Here is a 17,485-nt window from a genome sequence, read left to right on the forward strand (position 1 = left end):
ATTCCTAGTTATTTGCACTCGCCTTAGCCACTCGTGCACCAACGCCATCTACTCTGCCATGTTGGTTGAACAGAGGAGAAAGACTGGTGCCAAATGTTGCCTCTATCACATTCACTACGTCCCTCCAATTTCCATGTGTTGTTTATTTAAAATGGAAGACACAACTAGAAAGTGTGCAGGTGGACAACAAGAGATCGAGAGTGCAAAAAAATTGTCCTCTTATATTAATAGTGAGTGATTAATGGGGACATCAGTGAATCAAAAGTGACATCAGTGAGTGATTAATTGGCCACGTGTACATGTAGATCCCCCCTTATGGCCTCTTTCTTGCCACAGCCGCCTACTTCACAAAACCAGCTGTTTACTAAAAAACTCAAAGAAACCCCAGGTGAGGTGTCCAAAAATTGACAGTATTGTGATTATGAAACATCTGGAGCACGCTAAAGTAAGAAAAACACTCAACCTTTTTCCAGGTGGTGCATTCAGGATGCCATCTGCTTCTTCTTCTTCAGATAGTTTTCTGATGACATTTGTTTCATTTCTCTTAGGAAGCCTAACATGATCTTCAATAACAGCAAATTCCTGGCCACGAGTAATGGGAGGAATTCCATTTGGCTGACAGTTATCTGGGCTTGAATCAGACACAGAGAGGCCAAGAATAGATCTGACACGGGATGATCGCACATCCAAAATAGTGTCAGTATAACCAACCTCTTGAAGGTACCTGAAAGATATTTTAAGACTTTTTGTAAACAAAGAGAATGATAACTCCTACATTCAAGTACAAGGTAATGATGCATTATTTGTGAGCCATCTTCCTAAAGATAACGGCTTTAAGCAACAATGACATCAAAACGAATGAGAGACCCACGAAACCATAGGTTAATTAAATAAACAAAAACAATGGCTGTGCTCCACATGTGGCTTTTAGATTTTGGTACATTTCTTTGCCATAATCATCCTGCCATCATGAATTGACCATACTTGAAGTTATGAGGAGGACATCAACACCCAAGAATCAAGAATACCCTCCTAGCTTGAGGTTGATCTCACCAGCCATTTATAACCAAAGCACCAGGTGAAGGAATTCAAAATAAAATCCTATAGATCCATGCTAAGCAATCACTCACTGGCGCAAAAGTTGGCGACCCTGTCTCCAGTTCACTCCAGGCTTTGTATTATTTGTTGAGGTGTCATTGTGAGGTTCTTGGTTTCCACTGTCTTCATCCTTATTGACTTTCTCTGGCGACACATCTGTGCCATACTTTAATCTATGGTACTTCGCTCTTTAAAAAAAAGGTAAACAACATTTCAGTATCATTCCTACAGTACCGTGCAAATGTAAGTTGACAGTCCCTTGAAGCTCGATCCGCGGGAAACTTCGAGGATCGAGGCTCGAGTCAAGTTTCGAGACGTTCGAGGGCTTTAGAGAAATTTTCAAGACAATTTTCGAGACTTTCGAGTGGAGAAAACAAAGGAGTTTTCGCGTGATTAATTTTTCACGTCTCTCTTCCTGTCTATTTTATATGGCTTTTATTTTATCTTACTGTTGGTTTAGAATTATTTGAATTATTTTGCATACTTTTGAAAAAAAAAAAATGTTTACCCAGCATTGTAAGTTTCGCGATATCATCGATCGCTCGCTTTGTGCCCGCGTTGTTGATTTCAACTTGAATATTTAATTAGCCCTCTGCCGTGTATTCACACAGAAACTAGTCAGACAAAAGTATTTTGCACTTTGTGCCCTCAAAACTTATATGGAATGAATTTTTCCATCAGTTCACTTCATAGAAAAAGTTGTGCCCAGAAAGGTGTGATATTCGCTGACATAATTTTTGTGTTGGTGTTCGTATGACGTCACGACCTTTGTTTTGTTTTTGCTGAATGATTTTAAATCATGCTTTGTGTTTTGGTTTGCATGATACTCTGTTGCAGTTTTAAGATGAGCCTATAGTTGGGGTACAGAGCAATGCTTTGTTTGCAGGGTTTAATAAAACATCGAAATAAACCCCCGTCACTCTACGAGTTTGGTGTGATTTTCAGTACGAGTCCAAATGTTTACACATCGCAAAGCGGCAGGGTAAAGGCCAGTTTAGGTCTTCGTGATAAAATAATAGAACCATGTAAATTGTGTAAAATGTGGAATTTTTCCTCAAGAGGTCTTCCCGTTGTCCTTTTAGTATGCGCTATTTTGAACGCTTTAGTTTTTTAAGCATTTAATTATGCGCATTCTCATTCACATACCCTTTGATTGACATGGCGGTTTCTCACTGAGTAGTGTCGGTCTGACTTCAAAAATTTCGGAGTGAAACAACAATTACAGAGTCATGTGCTTTTTAAGTCAAGTATTTATTCCTTCACGTTCGAAGAACACTCGATGCTTGCATTTTTACGTTCGCTTATTAAAGTTGACACCGTTGTCAGTTTTGCACGAATTAAATGTATCAAGTGTCTGGAGTAAATTGCTGGCAGCGAGGAGTCTTTGTTACCAGTACATTTGCTACTTAAGAATACTCAAGAGCATCTGAACTTAGTTGACGTCAGCACAAGAAGCAGTTGGAAATAAATTAAAATTTTTGTATCGCATAGTACCGTGTAAATATTTTTAAGTTCAAGTTTGTTTACATTTGGTATGTTCGGTTGAAGACTTTTGCCGCCGCTTTCTGTTTACAGAAGATCTTTCGCAAAGTGCATGGAGGCTTGACTCATTATAAATGTGTTTCCAAGAAATTTTGGTGTCTGGATTAGGGCTGCTTATCAATGTTGTCCTGGTAATTCGGCAGTTATGAACACTGAAGTCGAGAAAACATGAGCGGTGATAAAAAATCGCGCATACAGTGGAAGCGATCCTGAAAAAGACATGTAATTTGATTTCGAATGTCTGCAAATATTAAAGGCGGCCGCGTGTCAAAAGCTATTGTCTGACGCTATTGTTTTGCTTTCGAGAAGTCTCACCTCACCTCAAGATTTCTGATAGAGATCCTCGAAAAAATTTCGAGGGTCGCGAAACTCGATCTTCGAAACTCAAGCCTCGAAACTCGATCCTCGAGTCTCGAAAACATTGAGGATTGCGGATAGAGTTTCGAGTCGAGACTGTCAACTTACATTTGCACGGTACTGTATAATTAATGAACAAAATGATATAGAAATTAATCATATACTGAACTGCGGAAGGGCTTGAAATTAGCGAAAAAATCCAGTCGCAATTTTGCCACAAGATACGAAAATGTAGTTGCAATTTCGCAAATTTAGTCGCAAAATCGTTGCGCAGCGGTGTAGCAAAACAAAATATGAGCCCACAATACTTGTGTTGAAAGAAACCGCTGAAAATGGCGAATGACGTTGAAGGAATGGAGTTGTGCACATACATGTAACATCGCAGCGAAATTACGCTACAATTACACTATCTTCAGATTGAAAGAAAACTCTAGGCGAGAAACAAAATAATTTTGTCATTTCTTCATTTATTTTAGTAAAAAGAGCAGCAAAGTGGCAACTGCTAACCCTTTTGTTTCCAAAGAGCAAATTTGCGACTTCTCCAGATATTTTAGTGGCAAAGGGAAAAAATTCAGTTGCAAATGCGACTGTATTGGTCACAATTATTTCAAGCCCTGCTACACCATAACGGCCCATCAGTCGCTAAGGGAACCCCTTAACCATAACGGTGTCTGTTAAGGTGTGCTTTGCACCTGCAATCAAGTGCCTTGCAGATTTTTGCACTGTGCACAATCAAGACCATTCCTGTAAACAGCTATTCTCTGATGCATTTCCATCTATTTTTATATGATGTATTTGTATCTTCACATGCACTGTTAATGCCAACTTGAATTTAACAGTGACGTACAGCAAGAATGTGGCCAGCACACCAGAACCTTGACCTCAGTGTTGGTGATTCCAGGCCAAGCTCTTATAATAGTTTATTGATATCCATCTCCACTCAAAGGCTGAGTTACCTTTCTTGCTTAAGAGCATATTCCAGCATCTTTATTCTTCTTATCAAATCATGTTTAAGGTTCTCCTGGCCTTTCCTTTCTCCTTGCAAAAATGCTATACGGGCCTAAAAATGTCAATGTAGAAAGACAAAATCACACTGAGAATAGTACCTTAAAACAGAGGGGTACATGGTCTGCATGTAGCTGTTGGTGCCTTTTTGGCTGGTGACTATATGAGCATAGACCAACAGATCTAAATTTACATGTAGTTGTCTTATTGAGCTGCAGAGGAATAGGTCTTATGGATAAATTGGATTGTGGCACATTTTGGTTTATAAATACATTCACACTTTCACAAGAAATTTCCTAACAAAATAATGTTTTGCTATAAACGCCGTCGCAAGTACAGCAACGACACAGCTCAACAAGGTCGAACTGAAAGCATACTATGGCACCTCTGGCTGCCGCTATACGGTCCATGTATGACCTTGGAGCACAGCTTACAGCCAGCTGGAATCAGCTGCATGCTGGTTCTGCTAAGGGAGGACAACCGGATAACCCGGAGAAAAACCCTTGTTGCAGAGTAGAGAGCCAATACAAACTCAACCCCCTTATGGAGTTGGGTCTGGGAATCGAACCTGGGCCACATTGGTGGCAGGCGAGTGCTCTTACCACTGCGCCATCCCTGCACCCTAAGGAGGAATAAATAGAAGATGTCTCAACAATTTTGTCCAGGATTATAGGTTCTTAGTTGGATAAGCCGCCAGTCACTTCAGCTACGGCCAAGCAAGGGAGGACAAAGGGTTCAACAACAGATTGACACCGCAATCTTACTTGCAATAATGCGAATGTTCTTTGAAAACAGTCATGAAAAGTAGTTTGCAATGTCAATAGCACCCAGAATACAACCCACTCCCCTTCCTTGCTCTATTGTAAACTCAACTAAGCCAGATTTCCCATCTTTCGCAGACAGTGAAGAAGGAAACTTTTCAGGCTGGTTAAGGTTAGAAAGCAACAAAGTTTGTCAGAGAGAGAAGCAGAGAATTACTGTAATAGAAAAGCAGGCTAAAGTGCAAGGAACTTTAAAAGCTACTGAAAAAGACTTGCTTTAATTTGATATTGTGACCATAAATAATAATGTTCACTTTATCAATATTGTTTTATATTCACTTTATCTATATTGAATGCAATGTTATGATGGCCTAACACAAAGTGTCTGGGATTGGTTCAAAGACTGTCGTCTGGTGTCAATACCTATCTCCAACACAGAGAAGTACTGAGACATACATGTAGCAGTCTTCTTTAACAAACGAAGCTCCAAAATGTTACAGACATTAGGATTGATTTATCTCTGACAATAATCAACTTAGTTGTAGGAAATATCCATTCACCATAAGACTGATTCATTGAATACCTCAAGTTAAAATTCATTCTTTCTATTTACATAGAGCACAATATGTGCAATCAATATAGGAATATTTAATTTCTTACATTGTTTTCAATCCTAGATAATTACAAAAAAGGAAAGATACCTTTGAAAGATAAGTACCTTAGTTTACAGCAAGACCTTAAATACTGTATAAAGTATACATCTCACAAAGCAACATCCACAAACACCAATATTTAATTTTCTGTTTTGTGATCTCACAGTGGATGCATGCAACAGGTACATGTATTCAAATGAGCACTTGATCTCCGGAATGTCTTTTTAAGAATGAAGTCATCGGTGATATCCAATTTTAATTCAAGGGAGCATGAAAAAACATTTGATCTTATTAGAGTCAACATGAGAATTGATACATCTCTATCGTCATTATTTTTGGACAAACTTTTACTTGGTGTTGCAAGTTGTCTTGGTTAATAAGTTACTTGCTTAGGTGGAATCCCAACAGACTACCAAATTTCTGCAAGAGGGTAGTTTAATCTAAAGCCTGCAAGTTCCTCATATTGTAAAATCAACATTCAGTGAGAAAACATAAACATTGATTATCAAGCTGTCACAGCTCATTTCAAGAATGTAATTGAATTTTGTGTCAGAGAAAACACTAGGATTGTCCCCAACGTTCAAGATCTTTGATTTGCTTGGAGGCCTCTTCCATGGGTTGTACTAATTACATTTGTAAATATCCAGGGACAATGGTAGACGTAGCAGAACCAGCTGGTTTCGACGATCAGCTTGCCTTATAGAGCTAGCTAACCGCAGCTCGCTCCAACAATCTTGACAAATAAGTGATTGATGTGAAAACCGTCACTCAAGCAAAGATTAGTGTAGAATTCTAAATTAATTTTGCTGTCAAGAAATCCTTCGTTATGAACATTTCGTTAAAAAAAACCTTAAACGTACAAATCGGTTTACTGGCAATATCTTGTCAAGATTTCAAGGCAGGACGATCAGAGATACTACAGTAAACGAAATCGATTTGTATAAGCTAGTGCCTTATTGAACTTTAACTTTCTGGCAAAAGCTTAAAGCTAATTCTCAACAAGGAATAAATAAACGAACAATTTTCCTAGACAGTATCAAATCTACGATTCTGTGACAAAAAAATTAAGATAAAGTTCGGAAGTGACCGGATCAAAACAATGCACAGATATGAAGTATTCTCCTAAACTACGTTCTTATAGGGTCAAACGAACTTTCCGTTTTTGAAGAAAGGACAAAGAAGAAATGGAACGTTTTCAGTGAGTTCTGTTCCAAAACTCACAACAACACTGCAGTCTTAGCAAAGGTAGGTGAATCAGATATAATATAAGCATACCTGCAATTCGGCTTTTTCCACATCCCAATGAGCTCGATCCATTTCGAATCTAGCCCACTCATGTTGAATGAAGTGCAAAATGCCCGGAATCGTGTACTTTGTCCCTGAGTCAATGTCTTGGTTTTGTGAAGATACAGGGACTTTTCCACCATTACTGTTTTCCATGTCAATTTTCTACGTACCACTCTTTACTCCATGCAAGCCGCCATTCCAATTTAGCACGCGACAAACGAGCGATGCAAGAGAAACACCGAACGCGCCAAAGAAACCGTCATTTGATCTTGCAGTAATTGGTTCAACAGAAGCGATAGGGGTTCCTTAGACAAAGCCGGTTCTAACCGTGGACTCTACTTCCTTATGGCGCCAAAATAATGCCTCAACTTGCCCGAAAAAAACCCGCTACTTTGATAATAATCCCCTCTCAAAAATGGAAGACATTTAGATTGCTCTCATTTAAGATCACATGACATCTTCTCTCCACTATCAGCCTATCGAATTCCTGCACACCGGATTTTCGAACATTGCCGAAGGCTACCGAAGATGACACGAGCCTTCGGAAAATCTCTCTCACCAGAGGGAACCCTCTAACCCAGATCGCTTCGACTTTTGTTAAATTGGCTTATGATTTAGAATGACAGATTAGGGTTCATAAGTGAATCTGAATCAGGAATTTTACAGGTCAACCATCACTGGCAACTTGAATGGTGAGGGAATTGGGAACGTATTATTTAAAATCGGAATCGCTGAAAGTGAAAAATCCAAAGGGTAATGTAAGGAGCGCAATCACACTTTCAACTGTTCCACTATTATTTAATCCTAGAGTGTTCATGGGGATCAGTTTTTCTTTTTTCAAATAATGCCAAGTTACTCTACTCAGTGCAATATTTATTCCATCATCAAGTGTGTCATACTTGCGCCATCGACTGGAGGAAGGCGTCACTGAGAACAGGCTCCAGAGTTTCGAATTGTGCAGCAACAAAAGAAAGTCGAGGTTCAGTTGAATAATTTGCATTTTCCTTTGTTTTGAACAAAACAAAATGTTAATTATCCCCCTGAACCTCGACTCTGTTCTTTTGTTGCTGCACAATTCGAAACTTGCCTATTAGTTGTGTAATACTTGCTCATTGTCAATTGACTCAATCCATGGTACCCAATTGACATCAATGATTTGTGATTTCAGCTCATTGAAATGTGCAGTATATTTTACATTAGCTCCTTGTAATTCATTTCAAAGGGGTCACCCAAGCTGTATAAACTTCAGAGCACTTATGTCAGGAATTTTATTGGTTAAACGGGGATCCAATCAAACAATCGGTTATATGGCAGTGATAACAAACAGAGTTTTGTTTAATCTATAAACATGTGTTTGAAACTCAGACGTAAAGAATTGCATTAAGAAACAATGAAACAAGTCTGAAAAAATGAAACCTGAGCTCACAATGGAGCAAAGTCTTAAAAAAGTTCAGAGCCGTTTTAGCCGGGAGATTTGACAACCGTCATGGGAGACCGAGAGACTCCCGAATAATCTGGTAGAGTTGGCACACATGAAACTTGACATATGTAAATGTAATTGGCATCCTATGGTGACCCCAGTGAGAGGCATAAATCATCTGTCCCTGAAATGATGTCACAAACCGCTTTGCATTCTGCTTGCAAAAGGGTTTTACTGTGCAAAGCAGTTTGCTGTAGATCCATCACTCCTACTGATTTTACAGTGCATAATGACAACTGGACGGTGTAGGTGCAGAGATTTATCTCAGAAATAAATAGAAAATTAAGGCCTTTTAAGTAGTTCATTAAGGCTTTGATCCTAGTTCGTAGTTTAAATCGTACCACAGCATTGGCCAAACCTGATGAAACTTTATTGATAACTGCTAAAATATACAAGCATGTTTTACCATATTTTTTAGTACAGCTTTCGTAATGGGCTATGTCAGCAGAGTCTGGCTATATAAGTTCAAGCAAGCTGTGGTGGTTCACTTTGCAGTTCTTTTGCTCAAAGCATTTGCCTGTTACTAGCAATCAAGTCAAGTTTTTTCCCTTCCACCCTCCATCTGGAGATTAGTGGACACCTTTTTTTGCACTTTAATAAACTTGGGTCGTCTCCTTCATGGTGCCATTAAGTCTGCACAGCAACTTCCCCCAAGCTTCTTGGCTTGTTTACCTTTGTCATTTCTTGCTAACCAGTACTCTTGTCTGATCCAGCGTGTGCTGTTTTGCATTCAGCTCGTAGTGCTGGGGAGATAAGTGAGGTTGTTTATGTCACGCAATCTGGAAGGAATTACGTTCCCCTCAATGACGCCATCTTGAGTTTTATTTTCTGTTTTCTTTTGCACGGCACATCTTATATAAGCACATTTTAGTTACCATACTCTACCCAGGAACAGGGACATTAAGTAGCTGTTGATGGGAGATTTTTTAAGATTTGGAATTTTGCTAGTGATAAAAACAATAATATTATTATTGTTGTTTTTGCTCCCCATTGATTTACTCATATTTTACGCTGTTTGAGTCTTCTTCAGATAACTGCTATATTTTTGTCACATTCAAGAATCCAACTATAAAATGTACAAAATCAGGAATACCTATTCCACTGGACTCTACTGGACAGGAAATGTGTTTGCTGTTCATAAAATATGGCAGGTGCCGATTCAAAAGCAAATGTAAAAAGTCTCACTGGAAGCCACCTTTACCAGGTATTTATTATATTTTAATTAGCTGTTGCTGCCATGAACAATTAAAAAACCACAGAATCAGAGAGAATTTACTGGGGGATGAAAAGATTCAATTTTTTGTGCAAGTTAACATTTTGACCTGTATTCCTTATGTGTTTTTTTTTTTTTGCATGGGCTTTTTCAATTTTTATTGTCAACTTGTTGTAGTGGAAAAAATTGAATCTGGATTTGAGTTTTGTTAAGTACTGTTGACTTGTAGCAGGCCAACATGTACTATAATATTGTAGGTCTCATAGTATTGAGTAATTCCAAATCATTTTCAGATGAACCGTATCCCAAGCCACCACCTTTACCATGTTTTCATTCCTGGTCATCTTTTGTCACTGGTGTATCTGCACTGGAACAAGTCAGTGATCAAGAAATCTATGTGGCAAACGAGCAATGGCAAAATTCTGGTTTGGAAGCAACCTTTGAGGAGAACTTAATAACATGTTTAGGTCAGCTAGAAAACAGAACCAATAATAACTCCACACGTAGTGATTTCAATGAGGAATGCTGGATATCAAATCAAAGGGGACCAGAATTTAATTATTATTTAGACCAGACAACAGAGAGGTCACTGTTAAATCATGCCCTTCCAGAAGCGATTTTAAGTGGCAAAAGTCCAACCCTTGCTGCAAACAGTGTGGTTATACTGCCGGCACCAGCAGGCCTCATCAATGTGGGGAACAATGTTGAAAACAACACTGAAGAGAATGATAACAGTTCAGAAGACCCCAGAGGACAACCTGGCACTGATGATTCCAATGTGACAAGGCAGGAAAATGAAATAGCATTGGATAGAATTTCACAAGTCATCTACAAGAAATGGTGTAGATTTGACTTTGTGTACTATCCAAACAGACAATCAAAAGGTTGGTTAATTTACAAAGCTAAACATAATAATCTGGTGGTTTGTACCATGAAGCAAGTTTTTTTTTTACACTGAGACAAGGTCATCTGTGCTGCCTAGTGTTGAAGGTTGAAGATACAAGTTGGCTTTCAATGCAGCCCAGTGGTGCTGGCACTTGCCTTGAGATCAGGAGATCACAGGTTCAAGACATGTTCTGACCACTCATTGAATTTGTTCCTGGTTCAATTTCCTGGCTGCAGTTGTAAATAGCCAACTGGTTTGCCTATGGCCAGTTGGGATTCTTAAAATAATTATTGTTCTGTTCAGCTACTCTAAAAATCTGAGGGTAAATAATGATACTTTTTTCCTCATAATTTTAGGAAAAAGGTCGATGTTCCATCTTGTCATGAAAATATGTGACTCCTCATTTAGGAAAAGATGTTCCATCTTGTGATGAAAATATGTGACTTAAAGTGGTACTACGACCAAAAAAACAATTCATTTTTTTCTTTGAATTTCAAAACTATGTTAACTAAACACTAATTGACCCAAGTTTTAAGTTCTGATTTTAAAAAGACACTTGTTTATTTTAACTGGAATAATTTCTTATTTATTGGTCCGCCATTACTAACTTTAAAATCTTGAGAGAGCTGGGTCGAGGGGAAAATGACGTCTAAGACTCACTAGTTTAAGAATGCAATGCGTGTGTACGTGGCTGCATTAATATGCGGCACAGGAGTTTCGGGCTTTCAGACCATGTTTTGCATATATAATAAATTGCGTTTACACACTGAAATTTTAAGCTAGTGAGTAAATGACATCATTTTCTCTAGATCCAACCCTCTGAGGTCCAATCGGTCAGTTCTGAACGTGAGTAATGGCGGACCATGAAATCCAAAACTTACACTCATTTAATAAATATAGCCTTTGGATAAAACTCAAAGCTCAAAATTTTGCCAGTTAGGTGTTAAGTGAACACGCTTTCAAAAAAAATTATCTGAAGAAAAAAAGAAAATGATTTTTTGATCATAGCACCACTTTAAGGGGAGAAAATTGAAACCTTTCTGGGGAAGCATCTGAACAGAACCACTTAACCCATTGACTCCTAAGAAAGAGACTTGATTTTTCTCTGTCTACCGGCAGACAATTTTACTCATCAATGAGGGCGGGGGGGGGGGGGGGGGGGGGCATCCACTCATCCCCCTACATCCACTCCCTTTAACCCATTCACTCCTGGTAGTGAGACTTCATAGATTTTACTTTGTCTAACACCAGATGATTACAATTTTTACTTGCCAATAGGGGGCTTTTGGTAGCCAACAGGGTTTAAGTGGCTCACAATGGCTTTCAGAGAAATGACATAAATTTTCTAGTTTGAACATAGCAATGTTCTACCATCATATCATACAAAAGCTCTCTCTGTCAGAACAATAGGGAGGTGTCAACTTGTCACTGTTATTCAAGATGGTGGTGCCAGGGAAATTTGAAAGTGAAAAGGAGGGAGTCTAAAATTCCTTTTTTTCTGATAGACACTTTTTTGAACAAAATTTTGAACAACATTGATTGCAAACATTATTTCCTCTACATTAAAGTTATTTTGTAGTCTATAGCTAGAGGAGGTTCCCTTCAAAAAGTTTGAGATGAGTGTAAGTCATCATCGATAAATGATTTAAATCAAGTTCGGTATCACTTAATTCATTTCAGGAAGTAGGTACAAATTCAAAAGCAGCATTGACCTAAGTTACCAACAATACGGAGCCTACTACAATCACATAACAAGGAAACTTGAATTTCATCATCTACCACGGAACAAGGTACTAGTGCTTTGCTTTGTTGAGTAATTTGTCACTTTTCCTTTTTTCCAGATTTCCTGCCCCAGCAAGAAGGGAAGGAAACTTCGGCACAAATCTCCTTGATGTTCTGTCACACATCCATGAAATGATGTCAATGGAGCTTCACCTCCACTCTTTCGCCATTGGTCAGGCGTTTAAATTCAATCTAGTTACAGAGGGTTTTAAAGTGCCTTTGAAGTGAAAAATATGATGAAGAATGGTGTTTCTATTTTCTGTAGATCGTTCCAGAGATATTGAAGTTTTTGTTTAAAATTGATGGCGTAATAAACTGTACACATGGCTGCAATTAAAAGCACAAAATTGAGAATGTCTCCGCTGCTGGGTGTATTTAACGCGGTATTGATTTTGTCGTTTATTGTCATAAGACATGTTCACTCTCATTAAGCTTATATAGAGATGTAAAGTGTTATGGGTCGCACATGTGTTTTAAGTCTGATCGTCTGCCTGTACTTATCTGTTCAATATCCGAGATGTTTGGTTCATTGCAAGGAGGGACTGGAAACGAGTGTTGCCATGGCAACATCTTAATGGGTGTCACTTTTTGCCTTATTTGATGTACATTACTGGTGCCAAGTTTGAACAACATCCATCCAATATTTTCAGAAATATTTTGGGATTTATTACGGGCATTTGTACAGTTTATTACATCATCAATTTTTGAACAAAAACTTGAATATCTCAGAAACGAGAGAAAATATTTCAAAATAGAAAACACTATTCTTCATCATTTTTAAAGGTCTTTAAAATAAGCAAAAGATATTTTCACTTCAAAGGCACTTTAAAACACTTTCACCCCTGAGCCGGCCTAAACAGGCCGTACTTAGTATTTTACTGCTTAATTAATGCCCGACAATTTTACTCGTCAATGGGGAACGCCCAGGAGTCAATGGATTAAACTGGTTTAAGAGTTAAAAATAATTTATTCGTTCACAGCGCTGGGCAACATCAAGGAAGTTTGTGTAGAGGTTTTCTTTCCTTCTTGCCAGAGAGAGAACTCAAGGAAACTTCTTCCAAACAGGGTATCCTGCATGATAATGTCCAATTCTTTCTTTAGGTGGAGAAAAAGAATGTCAAACTTCTTCGCAGAGCTCACTGGAACACATGCCAAGAACTCAAAGCGAGACTGGTGCAAGTTCCCCCAGGGTACTCTGTGAAAGTAGATTTCTCCAAAGTGAACATAACTAGATTACGGCCTTATTTTTTCCTGCTTGTCCATCAGGTCGGTTGGAGATAATCAAAAAGTTATTTATTTGTGTTTGCCTGTTCAATTTGACTTTTTTGACAAACAATGCTTTCTCTTTTTTAGTGTTTTTTCTATAAAGACCCTAGCGAAAAGCGTTGGAAACCTAACCCATTTTCATGTTTAGTTGCCGAGACTCTGATAGCATTGTTCACAAATGGGCAAGTGACTCCTGTGGAAGCAGAAACTAAGATGGAAGAATGGGGTGGCCGGCCAGTGAAGGTACATTTATTTAGATAATGAACTGACAGGATCCAACATCATGGGATTCAGATATTTCTAGCACCTGCCACAGCCTGAGTACTAAGGTGCAGGATTTGCAGGAAACCACCTTGCATCTCCTTTGCACTTATTAAAAAACAAAAGAGCACTCCTGCCTCGTTCCTTTAAAAACTGAATTAATTTTCCGCAATTCAGCACTCCACTTCCATAAGTGGGCTAAAGGTTGTGCTAACCTTAATAGTATTTCTTGATTCACCTCATCTCACAATCTTTAATTTAATTTTATCCTTACATTCCATTTCGTTGTAAGAGTGTTCATTGTCTGTTAGGTGCGGCAGTGTATTTCACACATGTGGAACATCATCATCAAGTCTTCATTGTCGCCAAAGGGAGTGGCAGAGGAAGTACTGAATTGTGAATCTAAAGTGTTTGCCAAGAAGTTGTAAGTATTTTCATTCTATATCTTTTTTTCTGTTTTGTAATGTTGTTTTGTTTCTCTTTAAAGTTCCTTTGACTTATGGATGTTTTTGTTTTAGATGTATTTGGCCTCACACCCTATACACCTTCTGGAGACATCACAACCAGTTGGCAAAGTTTTGATGGGGCTGTAGGCCAGAATACCACACAGGATCACAGGGGTCTACAGATAGCTCCTTACTCTGTGTGGGCAGCCTGTGGGTTGTTGCATATTACTTCATCCTATTCATTCAAATGCCTGTTAGACTACTGTAACTACATCTACAATTTGTTAGTCAAGTCTAGGCATGTAATTACGATGATAGGCCCTTTCTTGCAACTCTTTCTTTTGGAAGTTTAAGAACTTGGGGCTGGTATCTCAAAAGTCCTAAAAGTTTTTGGGCCTTTTTTGGGTGTCAGGTTTTAAGCCATCAAACTTCTCTATCATTTTGCATTTTAAAAGAGCAGTTTTTTTAAAACAAGCAGATGACAGTTTCGAAGATTTCTTTTTGGGTGAGAAAAGTATTGAAAAAAGGGCCTCAGTACTGTATTTTCAGAGAAGGGTACACAGATCCCAGTTGGGCTTATTTTGTACAGCAAATGTAGCCAGCTTGTTGTGATATCTCAAAAAGGCTTTTTGAAAGTGTTCAGGGCCAGGTAATCAAAAACAGCCATAAATCAAGCGAAGTTTGCCAAGTGCTGGACTCAGATATAAAATTAACTGCATTCTAAGCTCTGTTCTTTTCATTTCAGTTCTGCCATGGATTATGCCTTTGCTTGTTCCCTTTCAAGGCCATTAGTGAAGGGTAGCAGAGCAAACCTGTTCAGCACCTCCACTCCAACCATTACTAAATCAGTTAGACAAGGAATTTGTGCTGCCAAAGAAGCGTCTTCATCAAACGCAAAGACAGAGCTGAAAAACCTCTCTGTTACAACTTCATTGACAATACCAAAATCCAGGACATTTGAGGCAGCGTCCAGAATGAACAGCTCCAATGACACGATCAAGGGATCAAAACGCAAAGAGAAAAGGCGGAAAACCAAACGATCAGAGCAAATCTCCTTGCTCAATGAACAAGGAAAGCAGGATCTCCTGAAACGTTGTGAAGCTATTTTAGCAGACGGTAATGCAAACTAAGGGGATAATGATTTTGGCTGCATGATGTCATCATTTTAATACCACGACCAGTGCGCTTTGTCAAAAGGTTTTCTTCCAGAAACAAAGAAACAATGGTAAACTTGTGACTCAGTCAATACTCAATTACACTCCAGACGGTGTTAATGGCAAATAATAACTTATTTATTTTATTATAGTGAGACTTACAGATTTACAATCATGCTGTCTAATGCCAGACAATTTTATTTTTTGCAAATGTTGAGTGCTGTTACATATGAGATTGGTAGCAGTGGAAGTAAGGAAACTCTTGACTGTTTTCATCCCTAATGTAGAACAAACCTTTCTCAGCAAAATAAATCTGTTTGTCACCGCTGTTTAATTTAAAGGAATAGTTTTACACAGCAGGAACATTAAAGGCAATTTTACTGTCACACAAGTAAAATGTAGTTAATGGATCGTGACAATACTATCTGTAACCCTTTCATGGCGGCTCTGTTTTCAATGTAGCGTTTGTGCCGTCTAGTTGCCAAGGTCAGCAAACACTAAGGATTTATTGTATTTTTGCTTCGAATTTCGCAGCTTTGTTGTCTCTAGCAGGCTAGTACGATCCACGGCATTGGCGCTTTTTTCAAAGCTCTATTCACAGCTCTATTCACGGCTAAGAGTTGGCACGTGTAACACTAAGTTCTCTCGTAGTACAGCTCTTCCGACTGGCTATGCCAGCAGACATTTGTCTAGCTATAAAAGCATGTGAAAACTATTTAGAGATCACTTATGTTCTGTTGTTCAGCGCAGTTAGCTCTCTATATATTAGTGTGGTTACGATTTGATTTTCCCTCCCTCCCTCCCTTTGGAGTCGAGATTGGGCCTCGTTGTCTGTTAATAAACTCGGGACACTACTGTGTGGTGCGGTTAAGTCTGCGCAGCGACTTCCCCCAAGCTTGTTGGCTGCGTTGCCTTTTGAATATCGCCTGTTAACCGATACTCTTGTCCGATCCAGCACGTGCTGTTTTGCATTCAGCTCGTAGTGCTGGGGAGATAAGTGAGGTTCCTTTGTCACACAATCGCCGGAAGTCGCACAGGCTAACCTAACGCAAGGCAGTGCTCCCCCATTAACGCCAACTGGAGTCAATGTTTGATCATAACTAGAAGTTAGCACACAAACATAAGGAACAGAGACATTAACTATTATGAAACTTGATTCCTTAAGCTACAAGGCCCAAGGGGACCCCATTGACAAGTATAATCGTCTGGCGTTAGACAGAGTACAATCTTTAAGTGGCCACTGGGAGTTAAAGGGTTAAAATAAAAGTGAAATTTGATTGTCAAGTGTCTTAAATGAGAAATAATAATAAACTGCAGTCATTCATATTGCAAAGCAATACACATAGTCACAGCAAAGCACACTTAAAACATTCAAAAAAGTCACAATTTAATTTTTGTTCTTTTCCTTCAGATGACGTCTGCAATGCTCTGCCATCTGAGCTATGAAGCCACTCAGTTGCAGGTAGCAGGTCAATTTGTTGGACTCATTTGTTTCCGTGAAATGAATGATGATGATCCTTTCACGCAAACGCATGCTCCCAACTGAGTGCCTTCAGAGCTCAGTTGGAAGAGCATCGCACTGGGATCACAGAGGTCATGGGTTTGAAACCGATTGAAGCTGCGTGAATTTTTGGGTGATGCAGCAGCTCTCGTAATGTATAATGTGATTTGCTTGCTACCCTAGCCAAAAGCAAAAGACTAAACAATGACTTAGACTTAAAATAGTAGATGCTGCTCACAATACCAAACAATAGAAGCTTGCGAGAGCTGCTACACTACTGAATTTTTCAGGTATCTATAAACTGACAATTGCTTAAATTATTGTCCACTTCCGATCTTCCGTCTACAACCCATACTTCAAACATACATTTCTTTCATTACTTTGCAAACTACTGGAAATATTTACAACTATAAATTAACATCATTCAAATTCAAAATTAGCAGAAGGTTGTTAATTCTGTAATGCCCTGCCATCACTGCCAAACCTTGAGCGTGCTGGTTCAAGAAAAAAGCAACGCCCATCACTAACTTAAGATTGCTTCTATGTGTAAGACTGATTTAGCATGCAGTACCGGAGTCTCAAGCTTGAAGACTGTGTACTTAATCCAACGAGTCTTTGCCTTTTTTTTTTCCAGGATACAGCTCTTTCGAATCTACAGGTCATTTCTGAATGCAAGTGATGGGGGACCATAACAATGTTGTATAGTAAATTTGCAAGTGTAAAATAATAATAAAAAGTGTTCATAATAAGGTAAACCACCTTTTAAGTGTCATATAATGGTACTCAAGAGCAA

The 17,485-nt window shown here is 38.7% G+C and overlaps 2 protein-coding genes across 3 annotated transcripts in view; one reads left to right on the forward strand and one right to left on the reverse strand.

The window, feature by feature from the left end:
• Positions 1-7,142, reverse strand: part of LOC137979046 (striatin-like) — a 32,920-nt gene extending 25,778 nt beyond the window's left edge. Inside the window, exons 1-4 of the mRNA XM_068826208.1 lie at positions 6,692-7,142; positions 3,954-4,057; positions 1,131-1,286; positions 464-724 (exon numbers count right to left, since the gene is read on the reverse strand). Of these exons, the coding sequence (XP_068682309.1) occupies positions 464-724; positions 1,131-1,286; positions 3,954-4,057; positions 6,692-6,856 (686 nt within the window). The 5' untranslated portion in view covers positions 6,857-7,142. The remainder of the gene's footprint in view (positions 1-463; positions 725-1,130; positions 1,287-3,953; positions 4,058-6,691) is intronic.
• A 123-nt stretch (positions 7,143-7,265) lies between these two features.
• Positions 7,266-17,464, forward strand: LOC137978785 (uncharacterized). 2 transcript variants are annotated; one of them, XM_068825851.1, is made up of 10 exons: positions 7,266-7,395; positions 9,243-9,387; positions 9,690-10,280; positions 11,963-12,072; positions 13,166-13,330; positions 13,418-13,573; positions 13,903-14,015; positions 14,783-15,153; positions 16,603-16,653; positions 17,327-17,464. In XM_068825851.1, the coding sequence occupies exons 1-9, from the start codon at positions 7,393-7,395 to the stop codon at positions 16,635-16,637; spliced, it is 1,689 nt and encodes a 562-aa protein (XP_068681952.1). In that variant the 5' UTR covers positions 7,266-7,392; the 3' UTR covers positions 16,638-16,653; positions 17,327-17,464. The 2 variants fall into 2 exon arrangements, with proteins under 2 accessions (XP_068681952.1, XP_068681953.1); XM_068825852.1 differs by lacking the exon at positions 16,603-16,653.
• The last annotated feature ends 21 nt before the right edge of the window (positions 17,465-17,485 follow it).

This window comes from Montipora foliosa, chromosome 12, assembly GCF_036669935.1.
Source record: "Montipora foliosa isolate CH-2021 chromosome 12, ASM3666993v2, whole genome shotgun sequence".
Classification (NCBI taxonomy): domain Eukaryota; kingdom Metazoa; phylum Cnidaria; class Anthozoa; order Scleractinia; family Acroporidae; genus Montipora; species Montipora foliosa.